Source organism: Puma concolor, chromosome B3 (assembly GCF_028749965.1).
Source record: "Puma concolor isolate L17-30 chromosome B3, mPumCon1.1.hap2, whole genome shotgun sequence".
Classification (NCBI taxonomy): Eukaryota; Metazoa; Chordata; class Mammalia; order Carnivora; family Felidae; genus Puma; species Puma concolor.
In genome coordinates this window covers 89,017,512-89,036,475 of record NC_141672.1, presented here as the reverse complement: position 1 = coordinate 89,036,475, position 18,964 = coordinate 89,017,512, and the positions used below count along the sequence as shown (strand labels likewise).

At 40.8% G+C, this 18,964-nt stretch overlaps 2 protein-coding genes and 1 pseudogene across 3 annotated transcripts in view; 2 read left to right on the top strand and 1 right to left on the bottom strand.

Moving 5' to 3' along the window:
* The window catches only part of MAPDA (N6-Methyl-AMP deaminase), a 25,463-nt gene extending 9,262 nt beyond the window's left edge, over positions 1–16,201 (bottom strand). Inside the window, exons 1-6 of one of the 2 annotated variants that reach the window (XM_086710514.1) lie at positions 16,066–16,201; positions 10,053–10,282; positions 9,645–9,775; positions 8,881–8,941; positions 4,474–4,561; positions 1,421–1,502 (exon numbers count right to left, since the gene is read on the bottom strand). In XM_086710514.1, the coding sequence (XP_086566640.1) occupies positions 1,421–1,502; positions 4,474–4,561; positions 8,881–8,941; positions 9,645–9,775; positions 10,053–10,118 (428 nt within the window). In that variant the 5' untranslated portion in view covers positions 10,119–10,282; positions 16,066–16,201. Of the gene's footprint in view, positions 1–1,420; positions 1,503–4,473; positions 4,562–8,880; positions 8,942–9,644; positions 9,776–10,052; positions 10,283–15,734; positions 15,950–16,065 lie in introns of those variants that run through there. The other variant, XM_025919692.2, reaches the window with a different exon arrangement.
* LCMT2 (leucine carboxyl methyltransferase 2) lies at positions 16,105–18,964 on the top strand. Its single transcript, XM_025919985.2, has one exon. It carries the CDS (start codon positions 16,105–16,107, stop codon positions 18,160–18,162), a length of 2,058 nt encoding a protein of 685 aa, XP_025775770.1. The 3' UTR covers positions 18,163–18,964.
* Positions 18,596–18,704, top strand: LOC112856521 (U5 spliceosomal RNA; annotated as a pseudogene).

The window sequence follows — 18,964 nt, the reverse complement described above, 5'->3', positions numbered from 1 at the left end:
ACCCCTGTTAATATTGCATAATTTTCCTCCAGCATTTATTGATTTATCAATTTTTTACACACATACAAAAATAAATTCCTCCAGCATTTATTTATTTACAAAATTTGGGTCAACTATATATAAACTGCAGTCTTTTTTTTTTAACTTAACGATTTCTCCTGCCATTAAATAATGTTAGAAAACAACATAAATCATATGAACATAACAAAATATAACTGTCTTCTGATTGCTGAATGTTTAAGGATTTTTTCCACTTTTTGTTATAAATAACACTATAATAAAGAATCTTACATATAAATCAATTTATTTCCTTAGGAAAACATCTCTAGAAGTGGGATACTGGATCAGAGGGAAAGATTTTTATACATCTGAATACATATTGCTCTTTAAAAAAGTTTTATTTACTACATATGCTCACTAGCAGTGTGTAAGTTCACAATTGGTTATTACCCTTTTTGGGGAGGGCCTACTGAAATGGCATTGTAATATTTCTTTTTAAAACTGTCTGATTAGTGAGATTAAACAGTTCCCTATACATTTACTGGCCATTTGTAAGTCTTCTTTTCTGAATTCTCTTGTCTTTTACCTGCTTTTTTTGGAGGGGAGGGGATGGTGTTAGCCTAGTTAAGGTTAATTTGGAGAGATTTTGTAGCCAGAAACTATACAGGTAGCTTTCTTCCTTCAAGGATTTATTGAGCCCTGATTATGTTACCTCTGTTCTAAGTACTAGAGGGGTAGTGGAGAATCAAAAGAAAAGATTCCTAGCTTCGTGAATTTACACTCTAGTGGGTATATATGTACAAATAAAATAAGACAGTGCTTGCTTCAGCAGCACATATACAAATAAAACAAGATAATTTCTGATCCTGTTAAGAAGAATGCCAGAAAGGAAATAAATGGGGTTACTAGAGGATTTGGGGGGCACTTTAGATAATGTGGTCAAGGAAGACCCCTCTGAGCAAGTGACAACCAAAAGGAGAAGTGAATAATGAAAAGCCAGCCATGCAAGGATATGGCAGAAGTGTGTTCTAGTACAAAGGTGTTGAGGTGGGATAGTCTTGGCCTATCTGAGGAACAGACAGCAAACCAGCATGTAATAACCAGTGGTCCTGATAAGGCTGTTGAAGAGAGGCAACCGGATCACATGGGACCTTATTGGCCACAATAAGAATTCTGATTTTAGTGGAGGCAATAGGAAGCCATACTTCTCTAGAGCAATAGTACTCAGAATTTTACTGCCACATGAATAAATTAGAGTTGCATTCTCAACTTTGAGCAATAGAGTTCTTGACTCTTTTTTTCTAAGGTAAAATCAGTTACCGTTTGATATATAAAAATCTGTTACACTCATGATCAAAATAACAACATTTTCACATTCTAGTTTTTAAAACAGTGATCACTAAGGTACAGTGCTGCTTACCTAACATCAATGTCTATGTTTTCTTGTTTGGACTGTTTAATACCCTCAAGTACAGATTCCACATAAGTCTTTTTAGTCATTCCTGGAGAGGACATAAAGAAAATATTTGTAAAGAGATCATCAACTATTTCATCCTTCAACATTAGCATCCCTCTAAGAATAATTACTTTTTTACTTTATGTTGTGACAGGGTATGATTAAAGATGAGTTAAAACATGGCCCTTACAGGTACTTTTTTTTGTAAAAACTAATTATGCTTTTTAAAAATTTTTTTTTTCAACGTTTATTTTTGGGACAGAGAGAGACAGAGCATGAACGGGCGAGGGGCAGAGAGAGAGGGAGACACAGAATCGGAAACAGGCTCCAGGCTCTGAGCCATCAGCCCAGAACCCGACGCGGGGCTCGAACTCACGGACCGCGAGATCATGACCTGGCTGAAGTCGGACGCTTAACCGACTGCGCCACCCAGGCGCCCCTAATTATGCTTTTTAAATGTTTATTTATTTTGAGAGAGAGAGAGAGAGCCAGAGTAGGGGAGGGGGAAAGAGAGAGGGAAACAGAGAATCCCAAGTAGCCTCTGCACTGCCAGTGTAGAGCCTGATGCAGGGCTCAAACCCACACACCGTGAGATCATGACCCGAGCGGAAACCAGGAGTTGGATGCTTAACCGACTGAGCCGCCCAGCCGACGACTCTTAATAAAAATTTTTTAAATGAAGTACTAAAAAAACTGAAATGAAAAAAAAAAAAGACATACAAAATAAAGCCCTTTAAAAATTTTCTTAGAATAAAAATAAATAAATGCTAAAATAAAATAAATAAAAATTTTCTTAGATTCAACAGACATAAAACTACTCTCACAGAGGCACTTGGCTGGCTTAGTGGGTAGAGCATGAGACTCTTGATCTGAGGGTCATGAGTTCAAGCCCCATGCTGGGCATGGAGCTACTTAAAAAAAATTTAAACAGGGGCACCTGGGTGGCTCAGTCAGTTAAGCATCCACCTCTTGGTTTCAGCTCAGGTCATGATCTCACAGTTTCATGGGTGTGAGTCCAGCATCAAGCTCAGCACTGTTGGTGTGGAGCCTGCTTGGGGTTCTCTCTCTCTCTGCCCCTCCCCTACTTTCTCTCTCTCTTAAAAATTAAAAAAAAATTTTTTTTTAAATAAACAAACAACTACTCTCACAAATTGCTATGAAAATTTGAAGTGTTGTTCTACAAACACAAGAACAAGCCCTTTCTAAAGGCCTGTCCTTAAAATAACAAAACCATTTTTCTCTATTAGCAGAATGTTTTCCTGCTGGTCCAGAAAAAAATCCCCTCTTGGGCTCTCACCTCAATCCTGGTCAGGCTCGATGTTTCCAGTCTAGGCACTAGAGCAGTTCTTCCAGTTTTGGGTGCAAAAGCCCTCCTCTTCTGAGGGGCTCTGAAAGAACACTCTCCAGAACAACTTCCTCTAAAATACTCTCATACCCCAATCATAAAATACTTATTTTTGATGAAAAATCTCTAATAAATTTTTTTTAATTTTTTTTTAACGTTTATTTATTTTTGAGACAGAGAGAGACACAGCATGAATGGGGGAGGGGCAGAGAGAGAGGGAAACACAGAATCGGATGCAGGCTCCAGGCTCTGAGCCATCAGCCCAGAGCCCGACGCGGGGCTCGAACTCGAGGACCGCGAGATCGTGACCTGAGCTGAAGTCGGACGCTTAACCGACTGAGCCACCCAGGCGCCCCACTAATAAATTTTTTTAAGTTTATTTATTGTTGAGAGGGGCAGAGAGAGGGACAGAGAGACTCCCAAGTAGGCTCCATGTTGTCAGTGCAGAGCCCACTGCAGGGCTCAATGAGGGGCTCGTTCTTACGACCCTGAGATCTGAGATCATGGCCTGGGGAAATATCGAGTCAGACGCCCAACTGACTGAGCCACACAGACACCCCGGAAAATCTCTAATAAAGCACAGAAAATTATAAAGAAAAAAAGTAAGAGTTAACCTGTAATCCCACCACTCAGAGATAACCACTGTCTTTGTTTTTCTAAGTATACATACATGTTTTTTTTTAATAGATGAGATGCTACTAGGTATATGTGTATCCAGTTCAGTTGTTTAATACTATTCTGAGCTTAGCCCCAAGTCTTTAAAGTATCCTTGCAAATATTTTTAATGGTTGTCTAATATTCCATTAACCCTTATTTACCCATTCCCCACTATTGTATTTTAGGCTAACATCCCGTTTTGAATCTCCATTCAAAGAGCAAACTAGCTCTTATAAGTGGCAGGTTTCTTCTCTCCTTCCCTTCCACTATCCTCACCAGCATAACTTGGAACTGAGACTGCAATTTAAAAATGCAAGGTAAGAATTTTCTGCTTGTCGCACCTCAATATTTACATTATGTAGTTTTAAAATGTTTACCCTCTGAGTGATCGGGCTACACATGTCAGGGCACAAGATGACCTGACAGGGCCTTTTCAGGTCACACACAACATATTACGAGGGACCCAATGACACTACATAATATCTCTCAATGTTGTCCTTATGAAAAGAGGGTCCCAGGGAATTCAGACCACACCACATTCACATCCACTCATCTCCATGAAAAGAGGTTTTACCACCTTATTGCTGCTGGCTCCTGGCCTATCAGTGTCCGAGAAGTGACTGAAAAATCTTCATTTCTGGGACCGTCATAAAACATGAGTCTGCATCGACTCAAGTGGCACTGTCTCAAGTGCCCTCGATGCAAGGACTGAGAATTAGCCTCTCTTTAAAACAATGTAACTATAAGAAGCAAGTATCCTTTTCTCAGAGTGAGAAAAACAAATAAGAACAAACCAATTTTTTGCAGGTTTTCTTATTTCCCTTAAACAGATAATCCCTGATCTGATTTTAACTTAATACCTCACTCATTAATAATGTACATCATAAGATTTGGACTGTTAACTCCTTAACAGTGTAAAAGTAAATGCTTCATATTCCCAAACTTACAAACACTTAAATCATCAAAGCATGCAGGAAAAAAAAAGTACATTTGCCAAGAAGTAATTAAATTCTACCTGTAGCATCTTCTCTTCTGGGTGTGCTCCTTAGTTCCAGGTACTTGACACCATCATTTGCAAATTCTTTAATGACATCTTTTGTGACCTGATAATTAAGGCAATGGACACAATATTGATAACGTTAGTGTAAGGGTCCCAATAAAAACGTTGGTGTAATGTCCCAACACATGCTACAGCTTTATCACATGCATTAAACTTGATTTGCAAAAAATGTTGGAAGTCTCTCATGCAGTCAAGATGACCTGCTTTGTCATACCCTTGCGGGAGACTGACCGAACTGTAACACTTCCAACAGCTCCCCTCACAGCACTCATTCTCACATTAAATCCAAATATACACATCATGCACATCTTTCTGCTCTTTTCTCTTTAGCATTTCTCCATTTCCTAGTGTTCACAACAGCAGTTGATAAAACAGAGAAATGAGGCAAAACTAAAACTACCTATGAGTGCATAGTACTAGGGAGGTACATATGTAAATAAATGGCAGGGCACCTGGGTGGCTCAGTCAGTTGAGCATCCAACTTTGGCTCAGGTCATGATCTCGTGGTTCATGAGTTAGAGCTCTGTGTCAGGCTCTGTGCTGACAGCTCAGAGCCTGGAGCCTACTTCAGATTCTGTGTCTCCCTCTCTCTCTCTTCCCCTTCCCTGTTTGCGCTCTCTTTCTCTCTCTCAAAAATAAACATTAAAAAAAGAAAGAAGTGGCTAAAACGATTAGGTATTACTGACTCACCATTTAAAGCCATGGCTTAATGTTCTTATTCAAGTTATTTAGGAATAAGTTGTACTTTTCAAGAATTTCTTCAGGCAGGGTTAAATTTGCCCCAAAAGTACTAAGCCAAATTCCTCTTTGGCAAAGAAAATGGGTGATAAATATGAGTAAAATGGTATCCACGTTAGCACAAATTTCAACAATCCAAAAATGGTTAAATGACCAGGGCAAATGATATCAAAAGGATAAACGCATTTTTTCCTTCTCTGCCATCAATCCTAAAAATACCAAATCTAGAAGAAAAAAGGACCAGGTTGGAAATACTGTGACAACCAGCTCTAGTTAGTCCTTGCTATTGGTAGCCTAATCTCAACCCGCTTCAACTACAAGCACATAGGCATGCAAGGGCAGTGTCCTGGCAAAGGAATAAAGGTTGGCTGATTATGTAGACAGCGCCTAACAAGGTGGCACTACTTTGGTAGATTCACTGTGATCCAAGGTCTGGGCTTCATCTGGTTTTGCGCGTGTGTATTTAAAGCCAAAAAGGAATTTATTATAATATAAATATACAAGGCTCAGATTCAGCATGTCTGGAAAATCAGCCTCAAAAAGCATTCAAAATCATGTGACACTCCTAGACCAAGCAAGATACCATTGTTTCTTCCACCACTAAGCATGACCCTGTAGCTTCTGTATGATCATCACAGGTACTGGACCCCATGGCACTGCTGCCCCCAAAACTCCATGTTGCTGCCAATGCCACTACCAGAATGTGGGCCTCATCTACACAGACCAAGGATCTTGCATCTTGTCAGTGGCTCCAGAACCGAACAGACCCACAGAGGCCAACCCACTCTATCCCAGCTCACATGTAGCTAATGCAGAAGCCTACTTGCTAATGTATGCATTGACAATGAGGGTGGAGGTGAGGGTATGAAGTGGTGGTCCTCACTGACTGATGAGACCACATCTACTATCCAAGTACTCTTTCTTGGTTTCTTGAGGTACCTGTGAAACTAACTAAAACAGAAGGACACTGACAAGCACGGAATGAGAGCAATGAAATGATTTATCTAGGCCATGTTGAGGCCTGTGGAATCATCCCTACTCATGTTTAATAGTACTTCCCTGGAGTCCACAACTGTGTCTGCCAGATTCAGCCCTTTCTGCTCCATGCAGCAACAGGTACTGAAGACAACTCTTTTTCAAGCTCCTTCTTCAGATAGGACACAATGCAGTTAAGTTTCTGCTTACTCTAAGGATGGTGTAAGACTGCATCTCTTGAATGAGAAAGAATATGGGTTCTAGGTGCGCCTGGGCGGCTTAGTCGGTTAAGCATCTGACTTTAGCTCAGGTCCTGATCTCAGTTTGTGAGTTCGAGCCCCGCGTTGGGCTCTGTACTGACAGTGCGGAGCCTGGAGCCCCCTTAGAGTTCTGTGTCTCCCTCTCTCTCTGCCCCTCTCCCGCTGATGCCCTGTCTCTCTCTCTCTCTCTCTCTCTCTCTCAAAAATAAATAAACATTAAAACATTTAAAAAAAAAAAAAAAAAAAGAACATAGGCTCTGGAACCAGACAGTCAATTCCTCCACTTATTCTGTGAGTGACCTTGAACAAGTTACCTTTAACCTACTTAAGCCTCAGGGTTTTTTTTTTGTTTTTTTTCCACCTGCAAAAAGGGAACAGTAAAAATACCTACCTCAGAAAGTAGTCTTGGATGTGGTGTCTGGCACATCAATCATGTTCCAATCCTTTTTCTCTTTGAGATTACACCCAGGTTACCTTGCCTGGACTGTTAAGTGATCCCACACACTTGATCCCACATTTACAAACAATCTCTCCACATACTCCCTTACAGTGTTCATTTATTATATGTAAATGTTACTAATTTCACTCTCAGTGTCCTCCTTCAGAACCACCTAAAGTTATTCACTCTAGTACCACTAAGTCAAATCACAGAATCTTAATTCCTCACCTTGCTTTTTTTTTCTTTTCTAATTTTATTTAAATTCTAGTTACCATACAGTGCAATATTGGTTTCAGGAGAATTCAGTGATTTATCACTTACATACAACACCCAGTGCTCATCATAACAAGTGCACTCCTTAGTACCCATTCCCCACCTAACCCACCCCCCACCTCCCTCCCTTCATCAATCCTCAGTTTCTTCTCTATTTCTAAAAGTTAAGGTTAGTTTCCCTCTCTCTTTTTTTTCCTTTTTCCCTCCATATGTTCACCTGTTTTGTCTCTTAATTTGCACACATGAATGAAATCATATGGTATTTGTTTTTCTCTTATTTCGCTTAGCATAATATTCTCTACCTCCATCCACATTGTTGCAAATGGCAAGATTTCATTTTTTTTTTTTGATGGCTGTGAAATATTCCATTGTGTATATATACCATATCTTCTTTAATCCATTCATCAGCCGATGGACATTTGGGCTCTTTCTATAGTTTGGCTATTGTTGATAAAGTTGCCAAAAACACTGGGGTGCATGTACCCCTTCAAATCTGTATTTTTGTATCCTTTGGCCTTATCTCATTTTAATAAAGCTTTTTAACAACTTTGAAAGGAATTAAATAATGAGCATGGGATTATTATAGCCAGAATATTAAGCTCTTCAAATCCAAAATTTCATGAGTTTTGCTCTGTTACAATCAACAACAGAAAGTGAAACATTCCTAGCAGTATTCAATGCTATTGAGTGGCTGATCAGACAATGCTCCTTTGGGTTCCTATAAATCCCTGTGTATATCTCTAACACACAGCTTACCTCATTATATTGGATTTATCTACTTATGGGTCTGTCTCTCCAACCTAAATATAAATTCCTCACGGGCAGGAACCATGTCCATCTATCTTCATACCCCCCAGTCTTTCGCAGAGTGCCTAGAACATTGCGGACACTCAATCAACTTCTGTTGAGCTAAACTTTTAGAGTTAACTCTCCTTCAAAAGATGATTACTTATAGTTATCATGAGAAGCAGTCTCAGCTGAGGAAAATTCTTTCTTGACCAGTCAGAAGTTAGTTCTCCAAAAACACAGGTTATACTTCTTAATCTGCAATTTTTTTTCTAATGGTTAATAACACTGGTAGGATTTACTTTTCTCCATTTACAAAGAGTACATTTTAAAATGCCATCCTGGTCAGACAATGATACAAAAGCCAGTCTTCTGTATCAGGCTCTAATATCACAGAGCTTCAGATAAGAGAACACAATGGTGTCCTCTAGTCCTTCATCCTCAGAGGGAAGGCACACTTTCCCTAGGGATTAATCAGTTATTCAATCTCTAAGTACTTCTTGAACTTTACTGTCTATACTGTGCACCTAGGCAGTTAAAAGTATCTCAAGCAATACAGATAAACCCTTATCAAGAAAATGGCCAGATATGGTCAAATATTTCATATGGTAAGTAATATATGGAAAACAGGACAGGATCTTATCCTCCATTTTATCCTGTATGTAACAGAAAATGATGATCTTGGTTCTTTTATCTTTCTCAATGAATGTAGTCTTTTGATATTAGTTCTCGGCAAATGTCAGATGTTGGTTTTGAAAACAGTTGCCATAAAAAAGCAGAAAGCATTTCTCATTTGATTCTTGATCAAAGCAGAAGGTCATGTGTAACACCAGAAGTGCACAAATTACTTAATAGTTTTTAAACCACTCTAAAAATTGCTTCATTTCTCACCATTAGAATATCTTCAGGGCTAGTAGTAAGCTGGTGAATAATTTGAAACATCTGGAAACATCTGCAACATGAAAAGTTTTAACATACTCTAGTCATCAAAAACTTGTCACTCAAGACAAACCCATTACGTTGAATTAATATATTTTAGGCTAATACTAATTATACATCTATAAAGAATTACAGACTAAGTTTTTCAAAAATTATACTGATCTGGAAGGATAATCAAATGACTAAAAATAAAATATTATTTTTAAGCGGGCAACAGTAGCTTCCCTTTGCCACACCTCCTACCCTCTGCTGATAACAGCAAACAGACAAGTCAATAAGCCTATATTTTTAAGTCTAAAGAATATTCCAGGGGCACCTGAGTGGCTCAATTAAGTGTCTGACTCTTGATTTCGGCTCAGGTTATGATCTCATGTTCATGAGACTGAGCCCCCCATCATGTGGAGCCTGCTTGGGATTCTCTGTCTCTGTCTCTCTCAGCTCCTCCCCCGCTCTCTCTCTCTCAAAATAAATAAGCTTTAAAAACAGAAAGAAAGAATATTTCAATATAGTACAACTTTACAAACAACCTAAATCACTAAAAATACTGTCAACAGCCTGACAGCTGGAAAAAAATGCTGTATGTCAAGTTATACCCTCCATACCAAATGACTACACATTTCTAAACTACAAAAATCTGGATTCTTACATACTATTTACAATCTCAAAACAATAAAAGAGAAAAAAAAGAAGTATGTCCACAACCTCCCCAAACTCACTCTTCTAAAGTTCTTTTCTTTCCCTTGTCAATCATAGTCATCTGATCGTGGATTTTAAGATCTGGCTTCTTGGCTATCAATTTCTTCATGGTATTAGAACTAATGGATCCATTCAAGTGGGCATGAAGTTCCTAAAAACAAGAGAATACAATCAGTAAAAACTTCTCAAGTATCAACTAGATTCATAGCATCATACCAGGTACTTGATGTTTGTATTCTGTACCAGGTAAACTACCTACCAGATGTAGCTACATGACTCTTATAGTTTACAAAGTTTAAATTCTACCTATAAAATTTACTTCTCTTTGTGAAAACAACAACAACAACAACAACAACAACAACAACAACAACAACACAGATGTCCGTATAATTAGTAACCACTCCAGAAATGTGTGGCTGAATTCTCACCACTTTAGGTAATTCTGAATAAAAAGCTGTCTTCCATGGTTGCTGGTGTTCTTCTGCTTCCATCATGACGTAGTAGAAAAAGATCTTTCTCCAAATACTCTCGTTCTTGTTATAAACAGTACCATGTACTTTTGTCAGTAAGTTCTGTGGTCTTGAATTCCTTCAGATTGTTTTATGTCCACACATTTTGATAAGATAAACTGTATATGTAGCTCTGGGCTCAGCTTCACCTATGTAAACAAATGTGAACATTTTCAAGTGTTGACAGAAAAGCAAAGAAACAGAATTTTGCCACTTTATTCCTTAAAAGATGAAAACCCCAGGGCGCGTGGGTGGCTCAGTCAGTTAAGTGTCCAACTTCAGCTCAGGTCATGATCTTGCAGTTGGTGGGTCTGAGCTCCACATCAGGCTCTGTGCTGACAGCTCAGAGCCTGGAGCCTGCTTCAAATTCTGTCTCTCTCTCTCTCTCTCTCTGCCCCTCCCTTGCTTGTGCTCTGCTTCTCTCTCTCTCTCTCAAAAATGAAATAAACATTAAAAAAATTTTTTTAAAAAAATGAAAACCCCTTCAATGCTAATTTAAGCAAACTAACAATCTGAACTAGAAATAAGAAAATGCCTCAAACTGGTAGAGGTGAATTAAAATCTGAAATTTACTAAGGTGGGGTGCCTGGGTGGCTCACTCGGTTAGGCGTCAGACTCTTGATTTTGGTTTGGGTCATGATCTCACAGTTCATGGGTTTGGGCTCCACGCTGATGGTGCAGAGCCTGCCTGGGATTCTCTCTCCTTCTCTCTGCCCCTCTCCTGCTTGCTCTCTCTCTCAAAATAAAAAAATAAAAAAATAAAGGAATTTAGTAAGGTATTGAGTATTCCTTACCTATTAGAACTTTCTATGAAACTACTTCTAAAAGTAGAAATTTATAAAGCCTAATTTGGGTAAAAGTTTATGTTTTTGAGCTGCTTAAAAAATATAAAGGAAGAGGGGCACCTGGGTGGCTCAGTTGGTTAAGCATCCAACTCTTGGTTTCAGCTCAGGTCATGATCTCATGGTTTCCTGAGTTTGAGCCCTGCATTGGGCTCTGTGCTGACAGTGAGGAGCCTACTTGGGATATTCTCATTCATTCTCTTTCTCTCCCTCCTCCTCTTTCTCTCTCTCTCTCTCCTTGCCACTCCCTCACTCATGCTGTCTCTCTCTCAAAAATAACATAACATAACATAAAATAAAAGGAAGAGCAGAGGAACTGGAGTCACATGTACCTAGATTAATTCTCATAGTTCTGCCATCTAGTAGCTGTATGGCCTTCATTACTTAGTTTCAGTTTTCTTATTTGTAAAAATGGGATACAAATGCAGAGTAGCTCTAAGGATTAATAAAGTAATCTACTTTCCCTCTACTACTGTCCCATATAATCCATTGACTACCTTTAAATCAGCACTTTGTCACATTGTATCTCAATCACTGACTTACCTGTCTTTCTTTCTCACCAGATTATGAACTTCAGAAGAAACAGGACTATAGCTTATTTTACCTCCCTAGCACCTAGGACAATGCTTAGCATACTGTAGATGATAAATAAATCTTCATTTCCCTTCACCTCTGAAGGTGGCTTATAAATTAAAATTTCAAATGAAATTTAGTGATTTTCAGAATAGACACCCTGACCCTCTGGGTTCTCACATCTTAATGATGATGATATTGATAAGAAGAATAGTTTCCATTCAGACCCTACCAGATAAGTAGCAAGTGCTTTTACTATTACTTTTAATTTTCCCAATAACCTTGCAAAATAAATTTGCCACATTACAAATCAAGTTGATACTGAGAGGCGTTAAATAAGTTACCACAATATTAAAATGGTCAATAAACAATAGCCAAAGTATGGAAAGAGCCCAAATGTCCATCGACTGATGGACAAAGAAGATGTGGTGTGTGTGTGTGTGTGTGTGTGTGTGTACACGGAATATTACTTGGTGATCAAAAAGAATGAAATCTTGCCATTTACAACAACATGGATAGAACTACAGTGTATTATGCTAAGTGAAGTAAGTCAGAGGAAGACAAATATCACATTATTTCACTCCTGAGTGGAATTTAAGATACAAAACAGATGAACATAAGGGAAGGGAAGCAAAAATAATATAAAAACAGAGAGGGAGATAAACCATACATATACCTGGGTGGAAAGGATACATAGAAGTCTTAAGAAAGTGGGTTGGAAATGGCAAACGTCAAGGGAGACAATTTCACTTTTATTTACCATACACAGTTTTGTTCAATTTGAAGGTTTCACAACAAGCATGTAATACTTGATTGCTTTCTAAAATAATTTTAATACATGAACAATTTGAATAACAAATTAGATAATTTACTTACTAATAATTTAAAAAATTAAATAGTTAATAAATTAATTTTAAGTAATTATAAAATAATTAAATAATTTTTAAAACTTGCAAAACAATTTTATTATTATGAATTGTGAGAGGGAAGAACTTTTATGTTTACACAACAGAACAACAACCTAAAAAAGCACTTAGGACATTTTTCACAGCGGGCTGATAATCTGACAGGTGGCTAGCCTTTCATATACATTTTTAATCCTCTAGGATTGATTTTATTGACTGGTCAATCCTCTAGGATTGGCTCTAGGACCCTGATTTTATTTTGTGCTACATTCAAGCCACCCTCCAGATTGAGCTTTAACTCATTGTAAATTTACTGACCCACTGGCTACAATGTTAACCTGAGGAAATTTGAAAGCCACCAAAAAGCACCATCTTTACACATTTAAAATATTGTTGTTTTCAGGTGCCTGGCTGGCTCAGTCTGAGAAGCATGAAACTCTTGATTTTGGGGTTGTGAATTTAAGCCCCACATTGGGGATAGGGATTACTAAAAAAAATAAACTTAAATAAAAAACTTGTTTCACTGATCCATGCCTAAGATACTGCCGTCAACAATACCATGCCCTGTCACATTCTACCTTTCTGGGCTAGGTTTGGCATGGGCCAGAAGAAACTGGGATGGGAGTGGGTAGCCAAAAGGCAACACATTGAGTTAAGATCTTTGTACATTTGTATTACATTTCATCAAGTTACCAAGATCAGAACCAAGTCTCCTATCTCCCAGAGAATATTTTTCACACCAAAAAAATAAAAAATAAAAAAAAAAGGAACTCATAATAATAAAGACGTTTGTTACTATTTATTAAGTACTTATCATGAGCCAAACACTGTGCTAAGTTTCTTAGGGGGTTATTTTACTTAATCCTCACAACAATCTGTGAGATATTATCATCCTCATTTTACATGAGAAAAAACAGATTAAAAAATAATAACCGGAAAACAATTGTAAGGTACACAAATCACAAATTTGGCTGCATTCGCTTTCTTCCTGAATCACTTTTCTTGATCTGTTCTTTATCAAAAAAGTACTATTTCTAACATATCACATATATTTTACTAACTTATCCTAACAATATACTTCTACAGTACTGTATACATATTTTAAAGTACCACAAGTCTTTCTTTTCTTTTTTTTTTTTCTCTTTGGCCCTCAATCAAATCTGAGACAACTCAGAAAGCAGCACTTACTCTTCTTATTTTATTTTATTTATTTATTTATTTTTTAACGTTTATTTATTTTTGAGACAGGGAGAGACAGAGCATGAACAGGGGAGGGTCAGAGAGAGGGAGACACTGAATCTGAAACAGGCTCCAGGCTCTGAGCTGTCAGCACAGAGCCCGACGCGGGGCTCGAACTCACAGACCTGAGTTCATGACCGGAACCTAAGTGGGCCGCTTAACCGACTGAGCGCCCCTACTCTTCTTATTTTAGAGATGAGGCTCCCACAGCCCAGCAAGCTTAGGGGAGCTCCCATTCCCATCAGAGGCAATTCCAAACACTTGAAGCGACACCCCCCCCCCCCCACAATCCCCTCACACTGAACTAACAACCCAGCTGCCAGCTTTAGAGAGATAACAGAAGCCATCAGGTATGGATTCCATCTCTCTCTCTCTGCCTTCACCTACACCTATACTTATCTATATCTGTGCACTTTCTTCTCTCATAAGTCAGAGGTAAAGGATTCATTCTTCTGTCCTCAGCATCAATTTGTGCCCTAAATCCCATTCCCTCCTAGCTATTTCAAGTCATTACTCCACCAGTTAATCTCACTTTTCTGTTCCTCCAACCTCTCTCTCCACTGGCTAATTTCCCTCAGGGAACCAACACGCAGGTACATTATTTGCTTCCACCTAAGAAACAGGCAAACAAAACCGTTCTTTCATCCCATATCCCTCTTTACTGCCTTGTCTTTCCTTTCATTCTAAGCTAAGGTCCTTGAAAGCATAATTTAGACTGGCTGCCTCCATTTTCTTATCTACCATTCACTGAAACATAAATTCTGCCCTTTCTGCTCCACAGAAATTGCTCTCCCTAAAGTCATTAGAAGCTCTTCAACACCAAATCGAAAGACACTTTTCAATGACCGAACCTTTATCCTGACTCAAACTTCTGAGTCCCAGTATCCAAATCCAAATCAGCTGCACTCCTAAACTCTTGCTCTTAATCATTCTGCCACACTGCTTCAAGGTCACCATAGTGACAGTAATCCTGATTTCCTTCTCCCCTCAGCCCCTGCAGTCAGTCACCAAATCCCAATTAAGAAATTATAAATCTCCCAAATATCTCTGGAAGCAGTTTCCTACTGGTGATGACTTCCAAACACCCAACTTAGAAACTCGATGGCTTTTTTTTTTTTAATTTTTAATGTTTATTTATTTTTGAGAGAGCGAGTGAAGGCAGGGGAGGGGCAGAAAGAGAGGGAGACACAGAATCCGAAGCAGGCTCTAGGCTCCGCCTGAAGCGGGGCTGGAACCCATGAACCATGAGATCACGACCCAAGCCTAAGTCCGACACTCAACCGAATGGGCCACCCAGGCACTCCTTCCATGGTTATTTTAAACACCCAACAAGTCCCAGACCATTTCAGAGAGAATAATCACCTCTCTTCTGTGATTCCCTCTTCTGTGGATATATTCAACACCACCCTAGAATCAGAGACTTTCAGAAGTGGAGGGGAATGTAATTTTATAACTGAGAACAGAGGGGCGCTTAGGTGGCTTAGTCGGTTGGGCGCCCTACTCGGCTCAAGTCATGATCACTGTCCACGGGTTCGAGCCCCGCATCAGGCTCTGTGCTGGCCGCTAAGAGCCTGACGCCTGTTTCAGACTGTGTGTCTCCCTCTCTCTGCCCCTCCCCTGCTCACCCTCTGCCTCTGTCTCTCTCAAAAGCAAATAAACATTAAAAAAAAAAAAACTTTATAACTGAGAAACAGAGGCTGAGTGGCTTACTTATTGTCAGCTTTGCACAGAGCCGGGAATACAGGGGAATTAACAGTATATGTCTGTGGGGAAACATTTATTAGATGAATCACAACCTCTGTAAAAAATTTTTCATTTTGCTCCAGGCCTCACTGACTTGTTTTCAGATTTAAATGGGATCTGTTTTTAAACTACTAAAGCATTACATAAATTAGTAAGTACTAGTAGTTAGCATCTGAGAAACGACCCCTTCTCCTTGCCCCCCAAGGTCAGAGGTTCTAACCCTGCTGTGCCCCTACCAAATTACTCAATGCTGACCCTGCCAACCAAGGAGGTCTGGTTGTCAGTCCTCACAGACTCACCCCTTAAAGATTCTTGTCAACAGTTGAGACAGCTATGAGGACTTAGCTAAATTTCCCCCTCCGACGTAAAGGCTTGTAGAAAAGCGCCTTCCGGACACAGTCCACGTGCCTACAATAAGCCATAGCGGTAAGCCTTCCCCAAAAACGCAGACGCAGAAAATCCGTAAAAAAATCAGTCGAATTTTAGCACAAGCGACACCCTCAATTCTGATTGGTGCGGTGCGTTCTTCACGGAAGTGACGCGCACACACGCGGAAGGGGAGTCACGGAAAAGCTATCTCCGGCCAGAAGTCCCCGCAGTGGGTATTAACAGAACGAAAGAGCAGCTCACCACCGTGACGGAGCGCTACTCCTCACCCTCTTCTTGGCCATGGGCCCGCGGAGCCGCGAGCGTCGGGCGGGGGCAGTACAGAGCACTAACGACAGCAGCGCCCTCAGCAAGAGTTCCCTGGCCACGCACGGGTACGTGCACGACCCCTTTGCAGCGTTGCTCGTTCCAGGGACCGCACGCCGCGCGCCGCTCATCCACCGCGGCTACTACGTCCGCGCACGCGCCGTGGGGCACTGCGTGCGCGCCTTCCTGGAACGGACCTGCGCGGCCCCCGGCGCGCCTCGGGCACAGATAGTGTCGTTGGGAGCTGGCTCCGATTCTCTGTATTTTCGCCTGAAAAGTGAGGGCCGCCTGGCCGAGGCTGCAGTCTGGGAGGTAGACTTTCCGGACGTGGCCCGGCGCAAAGCGGAAAGGATTCGAGATACGCCGGAACTGTGCGCGTTAACTGGGCCTTTCCAGAACGGGGACCCCGCGTCAGCGCTGTGCTTTGAGAGTTTGGACTACCGCCTCCTGGGCCTGGACCTGCGACAGCTCCCGCGATTGGATCAGGCCCTGGCCGCCGCGGGCCTCCACGCAGCCGCGCCCACTCTGCTCCTAGCAGAGGCAGTGCTGACCTACCTCGACCCGGACGAGGCCGCGGCCCTCATCGCCTGGGCAGCCCAACGTTTTCCTGATGCCCTTTTCGTGATCTACGAGCAGATGAGACCGCACGATGCGTTTGGCCAGTTCATGCAGCAGCATTTTCGGCAGCTTAATTCTCCCCTTCATGGCCTGGACCACTTTCCCGACGTGCAGGCCCAGCAGCATCGCTTCCTTCAGGCTGGCTGGACTGCCTGCAGTGCCATGGACATGAATAAATTCTATCGCTGCTTTCTCCCCCCAGAAGAATGCCAGCGAGTGGAAAATCTTGAACCTTTTGATGAGTTTGAGGAGTGGCATCTGAAGTGCGCCCACTATTTCATTTTGGCCGCTTCTAGAGGAGATGCTCTCACCCAAACTCTGGTGTTTCCACCCTCAGAGGCGTTTCCTCGAGTAGATCCTGATTCTCCATCAGGAGTCTTGCCTGCCAGTGTAGTCACCAGTGACAACCAGGGCCCAAACCTTAGGAGATATGGGCACGCTTCTGTCCTTTTGAGCCGAAGCATTATTCTTAGTGCAGGAGGATTTGGAGAACAAGAGGGGCGGCATTGCCGAGTGAGCAAGTTTCACTTGCTGTCAAGACATTGTGACTTTGAATGGAAAGGCAACCAAATACGCAGTTGTGGGACTGGAGCCCAGTGGGATGGGCGCCTTTATCACACCATGACAAGACTTTCAGATACTCAGGTTCTGGTTCTGGGAGGGAGACTGTCCCCAGTAACTCCAGCCTTGGGGATTCTACAACTTGGTGTCTGTAAGAGTGAGGATAATAGCACTGGGGACCTAAATGTAACAGTAACAAAGGCTGGCCCAGAAGATCCCACGTTGTCATGTTGGCGGCATTCAACAACAGAAGTGTCCTGTAAGAATCAGAAGTATTTGTTTGTGTATGGGGGTCGAAGTGTGGTGGAACCTGTTCTAAGTGACTGGCATTTCCTACATATGGGGACAATGGCCTGGGTCAGTATCCCAGTGAAGGGGGAAGCACCTGAAGGTCGGCATTCACATAGTGCCTGCAGCTGGCAAGGGGGAGCCCTTATTGCTGGAGGTCTGGGTGCTTCTGAGGAGCCACTGAGCTCTGTACTCTTTTTAAAACCAATTTCTTGTGGATTCCTGTGGGAATCAATAGTCATCCAGCCCCCCATTACTCCAAGGTATTCACACACAGCTCATGTGCTCAACGGGAAGCTTCTACTGGTTGGTGGGGTTTGGATTCATTCCTCCTCAATTCCTGGGGTGACTATAATTGATTTGACTACAGGGTTGAGCTCTGAGTATCAAATTGACACAACATGTGTGCCATGGCCATTAATGTTACACAATCATACCAGCATCCTGCTTCCTGAAGAGCAACAGCTCCTGCTCCTTGGAGGTGGTGGGAACTGCTTTTCTTTTGGCACCTACTTCAACCCCCATGCAGTGACATTAGACCTTTCTTCCTTAAGTGCTGGACAGTAGGACTGGACTTTTGGAATATTCAAGAATCACTGAAGTACACAATAAAGGTTTCCACAAATAGGATTTGACTGTGGCTATACATACTACAACTCTTTCTTTCCCCATCATTTTCTTCTCTTTAGCACTACTATCCAGTGCAGAAAGTGAAACAGGTTGTTAAAACACATACCAACATTCAGAGAGATGGTACAAAAATAAAACCTAAGTAGGCCTGTCCAAAGAGAATGACCATACAGTCCTAGCATAGGAATTGGGGAGCCTTTGGATCCCTATGTGTCTAGTTGATTGGTTTTCCTCATCTAAGTTTATCCATTTATTGAGTTACAATGACCTTCAGCCTAAGTCAAGTGAAAAATTTCCCACTCAGGCTTTGTGATTTGAAATGCTATTTTGAAAAAGTTTAACACAGATTCTTGGTAAAAATACAAGGTTGATACTCTGGTTTCAGATTACATAAATCTTTTGCCTTTTCCTAAAGATTTCCATGGAGAAGTACAGAAATGAGTTTTTACCCAATTTTTGAGGCCTTGTTTTTATGATGCTACCTTAAAAAAAATACAAGGTTGAATGTCACCGAAGGGACATGGTTTGATTTCATTCTTCATGTATAAAATCCGAAGTGAACCCACTTACAGTTGGATTAAAGCATTGTGCCATTTAGTGCAACAGAGAACTCTGGGATAGCTTTTAATAAGACATTTGTAGGACTTTATTGAAAAAATATGCTTTTAATTTTTTTTTGCCACTTGTTCCATTTTTTTAGATTTATTAATACTAATAAACCAGACATTTTATGCCTCAA

Excerpts from the sequence above, each read along its gene's own strand:
- LCMT2 (XM_025919985.2), top strand. The coding sequence starts at position 16,105 with ATGGGCCCGCGGAGCCGCGAGCGTCGGGCGGGGGCAGTACAGAGCACT.